Source organism: Clavelina lepadiformis, chromosome 4 (genome assembly GCF_947623445.1).
Source record: "Clavelina lepadiformis chromosome 4, kaClaLepa1.1, whole genome shotgun sequence".
NCBI lineage: Eukaryota > Metazoa > Chordata > Ascidiacea > Aplousobranchia > Clavelinidae > Clavelina > Clavelina lepadiformis.
In genome coordinates, this window is record NC_135243.1 from 3,086,320 (window position 1) to 3,103,580 (window position 17,261).

Sequence of the window (17,261 nt, forward strand, 5' to 3'; positions counted from 1 at the left end):
CAGTTAATACGAAATTTCATGTAGCAATCAATGCATTTAATTGAATCGAAAGTCTGCATTTCGATCACCGCTAAGTGGAGAGATGGAGCAATTACGTAAGCGTATGAATTTATCTGCCAAGCTATATACTAGCAACATAGCCTGGTGCCCGTAGAAACCGTGCGTTTTGTGACTAATCTTTGATCTTGCGTTTGCTGCTGTACCTGGATGCCATCGGTCATGATTTGAGATAAAATATCGAAGGCAAAGACAAGAATATCAATGATCTTCGATTCAACACGCATCCTAGGCTACCAACAGCGTTGAGCTACCATGAGCTGCGATCAGATTTAGTCGAAATTGTCCAATTGCCAATTGTGCTCAAGTACTAACGTGGTTTATTGCAGCGACCTATGCAACTATATATACATGTATGACGATTATACGTGTTGTTGCCCCCACCAACACGTCTGTGCGCTTCGCGTCTATTCGAATTTGTCCAACTTCAACCCGTAAGTGTCCGGCAGATGCCATCCCAGAGAAGCTTGACTGACGGGATTCAGCTTAGCAAGGTTAAGAACCAATGATATAATACAGGTTGATGCTAAATTCCAATGCTAAGTTAAGCTAAAATATGATTGGTTTTTGATATTTTTAATCTGTTAGCGCGTTACTCGAGTTATATAAAGACGGTTGAACATTTCCAGCCTCGAGATGACTTTCCTGCCTAACAATTATACGTTTGTGGACAAATCGTTTTAAGGAGGAAACTAAAACAAAACAATACATTAATGCCATGAATAATTAATTAATATAATAAGAATAAATGATTGCTTGATTCGAATACAAACAGCGCATATACGCCTCTGTAAACAGCTAAAAGAGAAACTGTTAATATGAACTCGAGACTTAAACAGATTCTGAGCAAAAAGTCGCATCGAAGGCGCAGATCTAAAAATATCTTTTCAAGATTTTCTTTCAAGTCTCGAAATAAACTTTCGTTCCAGTGAACGCGTGAAAGAATCTCTAAAGCTTGAGCTTTGTGGCCAACAATTTTCAACGCAATATTTTCTCGACCGACGTAACCACTTTGTCACAAGACAACCAGCCAAGCGTGAAGTATCTGAATATTTTGCACCAAACAGATTTATTATTGTTAAACACACTTTTAAGCATTTGATGCGCAGTTTCATTTCTTGTGCAATTTAAAGTAAAAAATTTTGTCCTACAAATACGCCCATTGACATTTTATTGCATTCACACTGATCATAATATTAGCAGTGTCTTTCGCAGGCATAATTGAGTGCGTGGACAGAACTTGCGTATACCTGGTTTGTGCTTCTGCGATATTTACAAATCTACTATGTGTAAGTGTATTAAGCAAACAAATAATAGATCGTTGCATGGTTAAGATAACAATAGAATTTAGCAATAGCGACAAGTGCCTTACATAATAGAATCTGAATTACAGCCCACCATTTATAACATACTGAAGCAATTTACTGTCCTTTGAATGGAAATTGTAGCATGAAACAAAAAGTTTTTTTTTAAAGACGATTATGTGACAGCAACTTTCAACTTTGATCGCGGCCATCTTCCACTTTACAGTCACGAGAATTGAATGGAAATAAGTCAGTCGCGCAATATTTAAAACTTTTCGCATTCCAGCTAAATATTACGACCTTATTTGGAAACGCATTAGTTAATCTCAGTCAGCAAAATAAAGGTTCTAATCCAGCCGGGTTTTTAGGGATTTTTGCTCAGCAAATCTTTTTCGCAACAAATCGTTTCCGACTTTCAGCGAAGTGACGTCACTCAACCCTCTTCCAAGTCAAGCGTAAAACATTTCAACATATCGCACGACTCAGGATCATCTCAGGTCAACAGTCAATTAAACATTGTACAGTTTGGTAGTGATTCTATCGATTCGGCCCGATATCAAGTGCACTGCTGGGTTAATGATGAAAAATAGTGACGTAATAATCTCAGAAGGTCTATCCGGGCTTGGTATTTTTTCCGACTCAAAAAGTGGAAGATACAGAATCAGAGCTTTATATAAATGAACGCCAGCTGTGGTGTTTAGTGTTAAATTATCCGCAACAAATTATCTCTTGATATTTTGCATCAACCATCGCTGACCAATGACGTCATGTGACAGCGTCAAGTTGCAGTCGACATATTTGATGTGACTTAACATGGCAGAATGAAACGGCTTCAAGCCACATTCGTGAAGGAAATACCTCTTATATAGGAGCGTAACAATTGACAGAACCGCACATCGCTTGCTCAGGTTTTGTCTGAAAAAAGATGGAGGACTCACCTAACCACCATGCAGTCCATCAAATTACAACTCAAGCGAAAATTTTAGCCAAGCGCTGTAGAATGAGGCCTCATATGTTTATATTTTAACAGTTTTTAAGATTTCCGGCCAAACAAAAATATGTCGTCATAACACTATGACGTATCAATGCAATAATATGGAACTTGGTGGGGATCAACCATATTCAAGGAGGGTAAATTTTTGCTTTAAAAATACTTGATTTTTGTTTCTTCCCCAGACGTTTCTTGAAAGCATTCAACAAAATTTTTTCGCCGGTTCAAATCGTCTCTGGAATTTCAACGATGACGTACCCATACTTCGTCACAAGCAAACAAGTCAAGCGTCACGCAGCCGGATAGTTTGTACGAAACCGATTCACAGCAGCCAAGCACTTGTCTAAGCATTTGATGCAAAGTTAAGTTTGTTGGTTGGTAACTCTACGTCATACACCTCTGCTCATTCACATATAACAACATCACTGTAATAACAATAATGTCTATATAGCGACATGTTTCGGCAAAATAATCGTTCAAAAAGTTAAACATATATGACACAGAGAAAATAGTTTTAAGAGTATATTCTACCGGGCCAAAAATAGAGCAACAGCTTTCCATTTTAAAAACAGTCCTACTGCGGTAATAACGACAGATCCTTTTCCAAGATTCAATACTGAAGAAATTAAATCACTCACCACAGCTTGGTCGCAGTTGCAATGAAGTCGAATTTGCCGGAGTCGCCAACAGAAGGAGAATATTAAAGTAGTGACTGGCGCATTCTGCTATATTACTTCTAATATAATTCTAGAAACTAATTCACTGCTAATTTACGTAATGAACTACTCATATACACTTCGTGAGCACGCACAGTGGATGTTGTTAAAAATTCTTGTCCGCCTAAATAAGCCTGAAACCTAAATAGGATTCAGTGGGATGCGTTTCCACATATTAAACCAATTCTGGCGAAGCCTTTGGTTAAATGCTTGCAAAATAATTGAAGTGAAGAAGGCGCCAACCAAACGCTTCGCTTGATTTATCACGCCGGCATAGATTGTCTGCTGGCATAGATTGTCTGCTGGCTTAACTCAGGTTATTTTTATTGCGGCGCTTTACGTCATCACGTCGGGCGCGTTGGTTGTCTTTTGGTTTGCTGTTGCTGGGGGTCATCCAACATAAACGGTAAAATAAAGTTCTTGACGTTCAAATGTAACTTGACCTTGCACTCGACCCTGAGAAGCGAAGGGCAAGGAAGAGGCTTTTATTCCTTCTTGCAGATTAAAACAAAGAAACTTTTAAAATAACACAAAGTATTTTGATGCACTTGCCAACAACGACAACAAATAAAATTTGAAAGAAATGTCGATCTTTTTTGAGGACACGATCAGGATATCAGGAAATGTCGATCTCTTTTGAGGACACGAACAGGATATCAGGGCAGGGATTAAGCACCCACCCGGTGGTGCTGTAATCTAGAACGAGTAGATAGTGTACTCCGCGATGATATCGGTAGATGGAACAATGTAGTATTGTGACGTGGTCTGTGGTTTGCTCCTTCGCGCCACTTCCCATTTGTGGCGAGTTGAGCGGAATCGGCCGACGTCGGTTGAGTCGAACCCCGGCCCCCCATGCGGTGAAAGTTCATAGGAGTGGAAGTCATTTCAAAGTTTCTCTGCTACGTCACAATGCAAATTTTGTTTTCTCTTAATGCACAGTCCCAGCAAATAGCATTATGGTAAAAAAGTAAGTTGCATGAAGTGCAAAGGATTAAACAAGTAATTAGCAATGTTTTAAGTAAACAAACCTATCGGCAATAGCTGTTACGTAATGCTCTATGACGTGAACATTACCTTAACAATATGCTCGAGACGTTCCACCTTCGCTTGCGCTCAATTCTAACAGGCAATTCTCAACTTTGTTAAGAGATGGGCAGCTTTAATTTAAAAAGTAATCATACGCCAACGTGTGGCAAATATCAACCTATCTTGTACTCGCATGATGTCGCTTTTCTATTCACCATACTTCAATCATGTTTAACCGGGTTTTAATCAGCATTTGTGACGAAACAAACGACACATTTTGAAACACACAAAAAACGCAGCAAAACTAGATTCTTAAATATAATAGTAGTTATCCATAATGAAACCTCAGGTTGATTTGGAATAAATGTTGATACACAAAAACTGCCACTGAAGGCGACTGAGCCAAAATCTATGGCAAAAGACGATATTATTTGATGTTAAGTTGTCAGAAGTTTGGGATTACAGTGCAATTACTTTGTGAGTGACGCAAAAAATATCTTTTCAGTAAATTTAGAAAAACGAAAACAAAGACGAGGAATAACTTCTCATCAGGTCAAAGGTCGTGAAAAATAAAAATCCGCTTCAACAAATTGCTTGCACAATAATGCACTTGCTAATAAAAACTTAATAATTGAAATTAATAAGTCACTACGATGTTTAACCTAAAATGCCCTCGACCATAAGTTCAAGAGCACGATGTCAATGCGCTTATTGCTGAGATTGGAACACGAAAACACTCCCTCGTGCAGATAACGTCGCTACCTAGCGGTGTTTACAAAGAGATGATTGGTCATCGCTAGAAGGCGCTCCATACCCGCCGCCACCAGGAGATTTGAGATGAAAGATGTCCTGGATGGTAGAAATAGGAAGAAGTGACCACAGCAAAAATACAAACAGAACGTCGTTTTCATCAAAACAAAATCAACTATCTCTAATTAATCTCTGTCCTTGTGACGTAATAGAAAGACTTACGCCTGGGTTGACGACGACAAAATTTTTGGCTCCCAAGTTAACGATAGGTCCTTTATGACGTAACAACAGGTTCTCACCTCGACTTCCAGGTCCACCACCTGCATTATAGAAGGTCAAGTTTAGTGAAATTTGAGCAGATTCGCCACCAGAGGTCGTGCGCTGGTGATGAGTCATATTTAAGGTTTGTGAAGCAAAATGGTCAGAACTTAGGAAATATCTCTCTCATCCTCGTAACACCGGTTCCTACATCGTCGCTTTTTCATTCTCCAAGATTATCAAATAATTCATCACAAACTGGTTGTAAGTGGGTACACGGGGAATCCCCCTTACCATCAGCTCCATAGGGTTGGAAAACCCTCCTTTCACTCAACACTGACAAGGTTAAGTTCTTTTGAAAAAGAATCTCCCTCAAAACCCCGTCCCCGCCTTTATAACGTCCCTCTCCGCCAGTGCCCGGGAGAAGCCGGAAGCTCTTCAGGAGAACCGGATATCTGCCATAAACAAACTTGTTACCAAATAATCAACTTGATAACGTCACAATAAAATATAACTTTCCCACCTTTTTTCAAAAATTTCCGGGTCAGTGCTTCTTGTGTTGGTCATGTGAGTGTGAACCCCACTGCGACCGTGCCAGGTTGGTCCCTGCAAAATCGCCACGTCATCATTACGTCACGCAAAACGTCATTCATAAAACGGAGAACTTACCGCTCCAGCTCCACCGGCGACAGTATCGTAATAACCAAAGCTCTCATCACCAAAGGTCGTGTTGTTCATGCAACCCTGCGACGCCGCACACGCTTTAAACAACTTCATTATGACGTCAACGATCCTCTGTGACGTAAGTACGTTGCCACCGACGACGGCCGCGTCATCATCGGGGTCGAGTATGGACCACTTGGGTATTTGGAGGTGGATAGGGGCGAGGCAGCCCTGGTTAAGGGGGATGTCGTAGCCCACCATGCACCTGAGGGAGTAGATGATGGCAGACTTGGTGATCGCTTTCGGCGCGTTCAAGTTGTTTATCACCATAGGGGATGTCCCCTCGAAATCAAACGTCGCGCTGCCCTCCTTCGAGTCGATCTCCACCCGGAGGTTGATCACTGATCCGTCGTCCATCTTGTCCGACGCGCGGAGTACGCCGTCCGTTGTCATGGAGACTTCGCGCAGCAGATTTCTGACCGCGACCTCGGCGTGGTGTTGGATGTGTGCCATGTAAGCTTGGACCACTTCCAACCCGTAATTTGATATAAGCTCCTGGACCAGGTGGATCCCCTAAACAGAAAACCTCGTTGAATTGTCTGTGATTGATACAGTTGTGACGTCACAAAGACACTAACTTTTTGGTTGGCGGCAACTTGTGCCCTCAAGTTGGCCAAGTTGTCATGGAGATTGCGGGTTCCGCTACATCCCGGGAATTTCCTTGGTGACAGCAGAACGGCCGTTACATCTGTGACGTCAGAGGGAAAATCAAAATTTGCCAACATTTGCAACAGATATTTATAATTTGTATTAAAGAAATGCCTAGGCTGTCGCAAAACTAAGTGCACCATGGACCATAAATGGACCAATGCAATTTTCTGCAAACACACCTTTGATAGGTTTTTGGTGAGCTGAACAACAGCTGAAAACCAAATGTATTTGCAACCAGATGTGTTGAAATATTGAACCAGATGTTATTTATAATTACCGAAAAAGTAAAATCACCTTTTTCTTGAAAAATTCCATCCTTGACCAGTTTGAACGATTTAAAGACAGCGCCTTCGTCATTTATCGACGTTGAGTTTGACGGCATTGAACCTGGCATGATGCCACCGATGTCGGCGTGGTGGCCGCGGTTTGCCACGAAAAATATCGGCTTCGTGTGCTCAGGGATGAAAACCTGGTGTGTGGTTGAAAATAATGAAGCCATGCTACATAATGTTGTCTGATAGAATCATGTAATTTCATATGATATAATACTAATAAAACAAATTATTATTATGATTCATGAAAATAAAATCATGATGAAAATACCAATTGTCACAAGGGTATAGTGTATTCATGACCATTCACGTGAAAAAAAAACTTTTGATCAGTAATATGAAACGGAATGGTTACGATTATTTACATGAAATGACAACCGACAATCATTAAACTGATTTTTTAGAAAACCAGAAACCAATTCATCATTTCACATAATAACTACCATGAACCTTTTCGGCGTCATATGATATGATAAATCACGTCATTCACAACATTATCACATAAATAACAATCACACACCAGCATAAATCACAATCACAACCCAGCAAAAATTACAATCTTCTGATAATGTTTTAGTAGCGGTTGGTTAACACAAACACCATTGCCACACATCCATGAAATGTTTGAACATCATATGATAAACTTCGTGATCAAATCTATAACATTTATCACATCACCAAGAAAATCGCAAGATCATACTCACGGGAGTAATCACGGTGAGATCAGGAAGATGAACTCCTCCAGCGCTAGGATGATTGGAGAGAATGCAATCTCCCTCATTGATATCTATCGCCCTCATCTGGTACTGCACCGCATCCTGCATGGCCCCTAGGTGGCCTGGGATGTGAGGAGCGTTGGAAACAAGACCACCATCAGGTCCGAAAAGAGCGCAGGAGAAGTCAAGTCGTTCCTGTCGATTCATGTAATGTTCCACAATAAGGAATGAGTGTTCTAATGACACACAATGATCATAATAGAACTACACCTACTCAGTTGTCAAGAACATATTTGCACAAGCAAGACTTGCAATATACACAACCACAAGAATATACAGGACTTTCAACGACCGAACTGAACAGAAATGTATAAATAACAAACAAGTATAAATATGACAAGTTCAAGCCAGACAAATACCTTAATGTTAGTGGATATCGCTGTCCGTTGTAGAATCCTACCCATCTGTTCTGCAATGCTCATGAACCTTTGATGTCAAAGGTCAGAGGTTATAATATAGTGATTTTGATCTTCACAATGCGGTTTGAAATAATTAAGATCATGCTGGTGTTTGTCCTTTATTAAAACCACAGTTCCTCGGAAAAAATTAACTTGTAAAAATGGTGCTGGTTTTGGAAATATTTCTTTTACTTTTCAAAGTTACTGGTAAGTTTGCTTTGTGTGGCCGTCACATGTCGGATGTTTAATGTAGGAAGCAACCAACCATATATTTCTGCTAAAGCAGGGTTTGAAATTAAAATATGCGGACAACAAACTAAAGCAAGATTTTTTGATTTCTTTGTTATTTCTGCTTTTTATTTTGCTTTTGACTTCTTGACTCTTGTCTTTATTGAGACATAATTGAAAGCGGAATACAGATAATGATAATGTGTGAGATACAGTTATGATTATATTTGGTGCGTGTCAAGTCAACTCTGAGCATTTGTTTCAACTTCTCAGTTTCAACGATTGGAGTTCACTATTTTTCATGGAATTCTGCTTTGCTTTAATTTGCACATTTATTCCATCACAGATTTATAGAGCGATGAACTCAAATGACTTTGACTGCCCAATTCGAGCGATGGTCACTTATATTGAAGGTGTCAATCAAGCGGAACGACAACAATTGGCGCAGATGCTGGTACGAGCTTACGTGGACGGCATGAATGCAGTCTCCAACGTCCAAGCACCAGGTAATATTTTGGGTTCAATCCCATGAAAATGAATTCTGGATTGTGATATTCCTTCTATCAAAAGTCAAGGCTTAACGTGATAGTTTAAGTTGAATTTACAAGTTTTCACTGGAGTTCTAAAGTTCATGATTCTTATTTAGTTGTAAGACAAATATGGTACATTTTGAGGTTGATTTACTTTCCAATTATCTTAAGCTGTTCTTTGCGGTTGGGCAAGAGAGTCAGCTCAGTGTTTCTGTGATTCAATTTGATTTGTATATTTCAGTCCCACCGCCATACACAGAACAGCCTGCCCCTCCACCATATTCTCCCAGCGTTTGATTTCTATGGAAGGATCATGGCATCATCGCAATATGATTCTTACATTTTTAACTTTTTACTCTGAATGTTGAAATCAAATTGTCACAACTTGTCCAACTAAGATCAGGTCAAACGTGACAATACTTTATTTGTTTTGCTCATTTGGTGGAGCAACAAAGTCAAAGATTGCATCATTTTTGAGGCAATAAATCTTGTTTTTCAGACTTTGAGAGTGGAGTTGATTTCTTTTGTTTATAGATTGTGACTTGTATTTATTTCTAGAGTTTGTCTTTCCTCATTCTTTTCCTAGCATTGCCTTCTTACCTTGTATATTTGCATATTTTTTATTGGATTTTCCAAGTAAAATTTTTTTCCTTTGTCATTGCCAATTTGATAATCACCAACCAACCAACAGTTCAATTCTTATCCAAATCATTAGCTTTGTCGGTTATGTTCAAACTATTGATGATTGGTAACATGATGTTATGGTTGTTAATAATGTTTCTATGTGTATATGACCGCTAATATAGTATCATTGAATCTAATCCAATACCACACTGCATTGTTATTTTAGCATTTTCTACTTTGCTTTCTCGCCTTGTAATTACTTGCCTGTGACGTGTAACAGCGTTTGCTATGTTGGCAAGGTGTGACGTCATCGAAGCTTTTCATTGGTGGTTTTGTAATAGAGTGACGTAACAACTTACATGAAAGGCATTTAGTTAGTACATGGTATTAAGCAGGGATGATGCCACAAAGTAATACACTGTGCTCCTACAAATAATTTTCCGCTGGATGGAGCGTCGGAGCACTCGTTTCATGCAAAATGACTGAGTGCAATTGGTGGAAAGGAAATGGTTCTGGTCTTTCAGTTCCGGATTCGTCACAATGCCTGTCTAGCTTGACGGTTACGTGGAAATGAGTGGTCGGTGATGTGGATTGAGTCGAGTGACGTCTCACTAAATATAGTCATAATCATGCCTTAACTGTGATTGTTACGTCATAAGCCAAACAGACCGATCAAATCGAGTAATGACAGAACATCTTCGATCTGTGGCTGGGTGGGGGGAAACTTCATTTGTTAAAAAATATTTAATAAATTGCAGATCAAACATCAGCCAATACCACGGAGGTCTTTCTCGAAGCAGGGCAGTCTTGTATTGTGACGCCATTTCCGCCAATTCCTTCCAATCGCGTTCAGAATTTCCGAGTTGCTCAAGCAATAAATTAAACAGACCAAGAAACCCTGCCGTGTCATAGAAAACAATAAGTTGTCTGAAATTCGTCAGAAATGTATTAATCAAAACATTTATGGCTCCGTTAGTGAAACGCCAGAGTGCTATGACGTCAATACACAAATGGTAGAGAAGCGCAATTATGTGCAGATCGCGATTGTAAGACATGTAGTTAAAGTTGCCAGTTGCATTCCGGAGATGAAAGACAATTCTGACCGCACAATCGAAGGAATCAACAAATTTACCTGAAATGACTGAAAGATGGCGTTGACGTAGAAGAAAGCGATTTCACCAGCGCCATCTCCCGGACTGAGAAAAAACAAGATGTAAGTAATTCCAAGAAGGTTGAAAAGAAAGAAAGCCGCCTTCACTGCTTTTGAATACGTCTGTGCACTTTCCAGCGAGTTCTGCTTGATGAGTTTAGTGACCAAAATACGGACGACATTCACCATTATCAACGCGTTGATCTGTTTAGAAGGAAATAAATGTTTTAATTCCAAAGCGTCATAAATTACTTGGTTGATGGTGGATGAACCGTGTTGACCCAGTAGATAGTAAAATAAAAACAAGATATAAGGTGGTCGCGCTCTGAAAGTTAACTTTATTTTAGATTCTTTTACACGAGCTTTCGCAAGCATAAGTTTCTTCTTCAGGTTTACTAAGAGATGGCAAAAAGTATTTCAAATAAGTTACTCCGAGCGACTGGTAGTTCTGATCCTGACTGCTATAGCCTATACTTAATTCTGATTATTGTTATAACGTCATAAAAAACTTACCGCAAACAAGACAAAGATGGGAATCTGGTAGAAATATTCGACCCAGGTATCTGTCGGGTTCTGCATCCAGCATTCTTTGTCCTCATAAACTGCTTTGAGCACCGCCCATATAACCGTGATTGGGATCGGTGTACCTGCGTCATAGACATCTTGTGTTATTAGTAATTAACACGTTTTCGAGGAAAATTTGTGCTGAACCTATCTGATACAAACAGTTTAATGAAACAGGTATAAGCTTTGGTTTATGCAACATCTCAGAATCACGTATAAAAACACAAAAGACTCCTTTATCTCCTACAGCGCTATTAACAAAACATTCCTAGCGCAATCTAAAAGAGTTAGGACAAGTTTTAGGATGTTAATATTCGGACCAATTTTAAGATGCGTGACATATATGACATTAAATAACCTGACTAAGTCAATGGTTGAACAGGATTTTGTAGATGCCAAAGACAATGGCTGTAACAATGGACTTATCTGACATCACAATAGTCCCCGTTTGTGTGTAGGTAGCTTTGATACTACCACGTGACCATGATACCCTGTCAGCAAACTTCGGCAAAAAAAAATAAATGTGTGATGAAGAATAATTCTTTCTTCAGAACTGACTGTAGGTCGAAACCCACTGACTCGTAAAATGGGAATCGAAATATTGATCAAAGCAACTGTAATTAATCCTGACTTACCCCAACCTAGCGCCATGTATAACTTTATGCTGAACCTGTCGTACGTGTAAGCCATGACCACCATCATGTGAAGGTAGACGCCCTCCACGAACATCCAGCAGTAAGTGGCCACTTGAGAGTAGATGGAGATGGCGGCCAGGACGCGACATAGAACCTGGAACCAAACCTGGGCGATTGTCTGAAGAAGAAGTGGCGTAAACAATTGTGCAGACTTGCACATATTATATAAAGATATTTTGTTTACCAAAAAATGTCGATACAACAAACCGTAAATTTGTAATTAAACTTAAACTTAAACATTCTAATTAGCTTCGTTGTAAGAGTAATGGTAAGCATAAGATATCGTTTACGTCATACTAATTACGTCAAAATACTTCATTGTTTTTTCTTGTTTGGTAGCTGGTGAAGAAACTATGAATTAGCCAGATGACGTTTTGTAGAATGAGTGACGTAGCAAGATTCCAATGAATGATATTTCTCCAACACCGGATGCTTCTACAACGTGATGACGTAAACAAAATGACGTATGCATGCCGTAATAAAGCCGAAATAACCTATTTTTGCAAGAGAACAACACAATTGGACTTCACTTAATGCTTTGTATAAAGTGTCAGCATAGAGTTTATGCCATAGAGTCCTCCCTATGCAAGAGATATTTTTCTCACATAAGTCTTTTAACTTTCAACATACAAACCATATACTTTCTTATAACCAGTTTCTTATAATTGAATCGTTGCAGAATTTCCATCGCGTAAAGCTGCGAATTTTCGTCATCACCTCTCTGTGAATTTTCCCAAACTACGTTTAGGTCATAATTGAATTTAATTTCAAGGCACAGTATGATTATGACCCAAGGTCTCAAACGGCTAAAACTGAGATCAAAGAATACGGGGTCAGTGACCTCTAAATCGAGTTATCGCGATGTTTTAAAATCGATGTCATCCGCCATAGATGTACCTGAGTCTCCAGAAGAGTAAAAAAGCGATAACCAATGTGAAGAGGGAAAGTCCCCTGCCTACGTAAGTTATCATGACGACAATCTTGAGATGAGTATTGACGTAATTTTCGGCAGGGTCACCCTGAAATTTAAAAATCGTGTAAATCAATTTTTAGATTTAAAACTTTCTATCCCCTCCCAAGCGATGTTAGTATTGAATCATATAATTCGTAACAAGCAATTTTGATCATATAAGTTGATAAAGTTTGTTGACTCCAGATTGAATTTATTTAAAGTTAATTGAATGTAAGCCCTATTTGTTGTTATTCTGGAATTATTAAATCTATGCATAAAATTTTTATGTGAATGCATTGATGCAGAACTGACCAAGGCCGGTATTGGACGACAAGCAGTAAAATTAATGCGAGACCATCTTCCGTCTGATTCACACTTGCGAGTCGCGTTAACTGGATTTCAAAGAAAGTAACTCATACGAATGTTCCATTTATTTTCATCGATAACCTTGTAGGCCACCAAATTTCATATAAAATTTCAAGTTTATCTATTTGTAAACAGTGATATAGGCAGCTCCATTGCAATGAGAATATAAAAAGTATACTGTGAATAACTTAATGTCGTCCAGGTTAAAACCCTCATACATGAATTGTTGTAATGAACTCCATCGAGCTCCTTAAAACATCTAGTATAGGCAATGCCGCCACCAAGCGTCTGGGAAAAGCAGACATCCGGGGGATTCATGTTGGTCACGTGAGTGTTGACGTAAGGACAATGACCTTTAACAAGGAAAGTAAGGTGAGGATTTTGTGGAAATATCGAGTATTTCTAGTTTTCTGAAAAATTGAAATTGTTTCTGTGTTTTTTTTTAGTTGAGATTGAGAGAAGAGATTGTTTCGTCATAATATTACCGGGTACTTTGGTGTAATTTTGACAGAATTTGGCAATGATGACGCAACTCGTCTTTTTCTCTCCCAGAAACTCAATTTCTTTATCGTGTGGCTCTTGGCTGGGTCGAATAGGAAATACAAAATACAGTAGTAGCATGTTCGGCTAAAATAAGATGTCACAGAAAACTATTATGACATCATTTTCGATATAAAGCGATTACCTATAATTGGCACACATTTTGTCCAAATTTGTTGAAGTGATCCCACTGACCATCAACTAAGAAAAGGATAAAAGTGACGAAAAATACAAAAATTAAAAGTCAATCAACTCTGTACAACTCACGAGAAGTGTTGTTGATATTTGAAAGTGACGTAAGAAAGGAAAACTCGCTTTCTCACAGAGGTGATACATAGTCCACGTTACTTCCGATCCTTGTTACGTCATCGCGGTTTATCTCGTATTTCAGTTCGAATGAACGACAGGTACCAAACAGCGGTTTTTATGGTTTTAATTTTAATTTAATTTATTTTTCTGGTTTAGTTTCTGAATATTTCACATTTATTTAAAGATTTAGTCAAAGTCGCCAACATCATGGCAGACTTAATGAAACATTAAGACACTCATGAGTCATGACTACTAAAAAGTTGAAGATAAAGCGTTGAATCTCTGATAGAACTTTTCCGTTGAATATTAGCAGCAGAAAAAGACACTTGGTTTTGTTTTGGTGGAAAGTTTGATTGATCAAAAATGAACGTAGAGCTATAAACTACAGCAATTGTTAAGTCATAATCACATTAATAAACAGCTCTACATATCTATACATAGCTTAGTTTAGTTACTTGACAACGTCAAATTGCATGTTACAGCGACGTGGCCCGGTAATTTTATGACCTATCTTGTACTTTGACTTAATACCTGAGCGGCCAAGTTCATTTTTACGAGAATGACATCATTTTCATTGACGTCATTACTTGAACAATCTATTAATTGAAAGTTTTCTTATACAGGTCAATAGCTGATGTAGAAAAAAGCGAAAAAAATTTGTTTAATTTTATCCCAACTAATTTTATTAATAAAAGCATACCCATTAATCCCTGAACACATCCTTTGCTCTGGTTATAAATCAGACACCTTGCACTACAACTTTTGCATTTATTGCAACGGCATTTGGGCTTTTTATGGCTATAACTATAACTTTATAAATCTTTCATTATACCTTACTTATAAATCTTTCTTGGAAGACAGAAAGTGAAACCAGTCATGACTGAAACAAGCAAGTCTAACATTAAAAGCTCGAGTAAAAAAAAACCGCAAACATAAAAGAAACAACTGAGCAGAGATTTCAATGAACACGGCAGGCTCCATCAATGCGGGTGGTTTTATAAACCCACCACGACACCGCGTCACTCTACAGCCCTGCACTGAACTAACTACCCAAGCATATGGCAAACTACATTATGAAGAACATTTAATTTTGTGCGATGCCATTTCTTCTGAAGTTGGACTATATCCAATTAGAGTGTAAATTCGAGGCCATATTAAGTATTCACTTATAACTCAATAATGCAATTTTTCTACTCAATTGTCTTGTTGCAATCTTGATCTTCAAAATTCGGATTGTAATTTTGTACAATTAAGTTATCTTGTTTTTATAAACCACAATGTTTGAGTGTCTAATTGCGCGTGTCTTCTTGCAAACGAGAACTTTTCAACCTATAATTGTAAAAGAGCTCGTTTGCTGTTATCTTCTGGAAAGTTAATTTTTTTACCAGTTACCAGTGAAAATTACAGAAGGAAATTAAAGAAAATCGTTAAGTACAGTACGAAAGTTATCGCGAAGTTAAATTAACGCCTTAGTGTCAAATTTCGTCCGCACTCGCCCGTAGAAGTCTTGTATTTTTATTTTCTTTTATACTGTGGGAAATTGTGTCGCAATAAAACCATTCCTTTCAGCAACTACTCCACAAGGAAAATTTTGCAACTAAATTTAACGATTTAGGAAAATTTGTAAGTTATGAAAGGAAAGAATTTTAATGTTGATTTATCTGTTCCTGTTAACCTCATCAAAGACACAACTGTTTCGAAGCATTCGTCATATATACTCCACTAAGCAGCCTACTTCCTTGCAATGTGCTCTAGGGTGGTCTGACGAAGAACTTGTAAATATTACGAGCCACTAAACCTCATTGTTCTTCCAAGAAGTACTCCGGTACAACTCGGAAGGAATTTGTGAGTGAAAGCGTCGCTTACGAGAAACTAAATCTTTGCGAGGTGCGTTGGTAATACCGCCTCTGACGTCAAGTAGATCCTACATTAAACTATGTATAAATCAACAAACAAGTTTCTATAAAAATGCAATATTTTAAAAAAACATTTAGAAGAAAATTGCGTTTTAACATGATACCGTAGAAAGGCTGAAACTTCCCGTTCATGTTCGTTCTTATTGTTAAGTAACGATTCATTTGGTAACAGATTCATTGTAGGTTTAGTCCCCGCTTGTTGGCGCTGTGTTGGATTTACACCAGAACCAACGCTGTGTTGACGGTCAAACAAATTCCTCTCCAATTCCAACAATATTAACTTTGTTCGAATTTACAGATTGTCAAAAGTCTGACGGTGTACTTCTGCACTAAGTGCAAGAATAGCAATTGATGTTTTAATAAAAGGCGGTTTGCGACATTTTTTGAGTAGACTACCTCTCGAAAAATTTTATCTTCCTTTTCTATTAATACTTCCCCTAATTATATTATTTCCAAACTATATGATATGACTTGTTGAAACTTTTTAGGTCTAAATACTTGCTGTGTGGGGCGGGAATTTAGTATAACTGAAAGCTGGATTGCATTAGCCGTTAGTTGGCGGTAGCTGCAATATTTGCTATAATTGTCAGGCCACGTACTTAGTAAATGCAGGCAAAACCACGCACAGTTTATCTCAAGAATCTTGACAAGAAGTGTTGTGTTTGCAACATATGTCATGATAGACTCCAAAATTTATCTGAGAAACAAAATACTGACGCTATTAAATGCAGCCATAACCAAGGAGTAGGAACTATTTTCAAGGTGGGACATGTCTCAAATTTCGAAAAAGGGGGTTCCCCAACTCTTGAACAAGAGGGGCTCAAAACAGGACAACAAGTAAGATAAATTGACACAGTCGTTGAGTGTAAAAAATTTCGGTCCCGAGCTAGTTTATAAAGCGGTGACTACGTTTAATGCAAATATCTATTAAAAACTTTACACGGAAAATTTTGTTTCATTTCGTATCAAAACTTTCAAAAACTGTAAACTAACTAACTTATTCTTTTTTGACATCTTGCCGTTACTCCCTTACGCCGTACCGGCAATAACTCATTTACGGGAACTGTGTTCCGGACCGTTCCGGTTTGTTTTCACCACTGTGTATACGTCATGCGTCATCACGAGTCATCATGTGTATACTTCATGCAAAGCAGTCGCTTTGTTACGATGGACGCGTGGCAGACTCAAATAAGACATTGGCAGATGATGATGATGATGATGATGATGATGTGATGTTTTAGCGCTAAGGCAAAGTTAAATCGTGGAGATTCATTTTCACCGCGTCATAGTTATTCTGAAACAGCGGCGTAACCTAGGTTTTAGCTGGTTGACCATCCAGGCCAAAACGGGAGGGACGCAAATTTTTTTATTTTTACACCTAACATATAAGGAAGAAGCTTTGGTC

At 38.5% G+C, this 17,261-nt stretch overlaps 3 protein-coding genes across 3 annotated transcripts in view; all 3 read right to left on the bottom strand.

Annotated features, from left to right (window-relative positions):
* The window catches only part of LOC143451826 (uncharacterized), a 119,798-nt gene that overhangs the window by 26,243 nt on the left and 76,294 nt on the right, over positions 1–17,261 (bottom strand). The gene's annotated exons all lie outside the window — the stretch shown is intronic.
* Positions 4,477–8,006, bottom strand: LOC143453422 (5-oxoprolinase-like). Its single transcript, XM_076954769.1, has 9 exons — positions 7,944–8,006; positions 7,513–7,719; positions 6,771–6,945; positions 6,404–6,513; positions 5,772–6,338; positions 5,626–5,708; positions 5,397–5,557; positions 5,067–5,164; positions 4,477–4,943 (listed from the first exon to the last, which is right to left on the bottom strand). Exons 1-9 carry the CDS (start codon positions 8,004–8,006, stop codon positions 4,857–4,859), a joined length of 1,551 nt encoding a protein of 516 aa, XP_076810884.1. The 3' UTR covers positions 4,477–4,856.
* On the bottom strand, positions 10,131–13,194 carry LOC143451676 (corticotropin-releasing factor receptor 2-like). The gene is made up of 8 exons (XM_076952392.1): positions 13,173–13,194; positions 13,038–13,117; positions 12,671–12,792; positions 12,088–12,208; positions 11,582–11,891; positions 11,028–11,161; positions 10,497–10,718; positions 10,131–10,262 (listed from the first exon to the last, which is right to left on the bottom strand). The coding sequence occupies exons 1-8, from the start codon at positions 13,192–13,194 to the stop codon at positions 10,131–10,133; spliced, it is 1,143 nt and encodes a 380-aa protein (XP_076808507.1).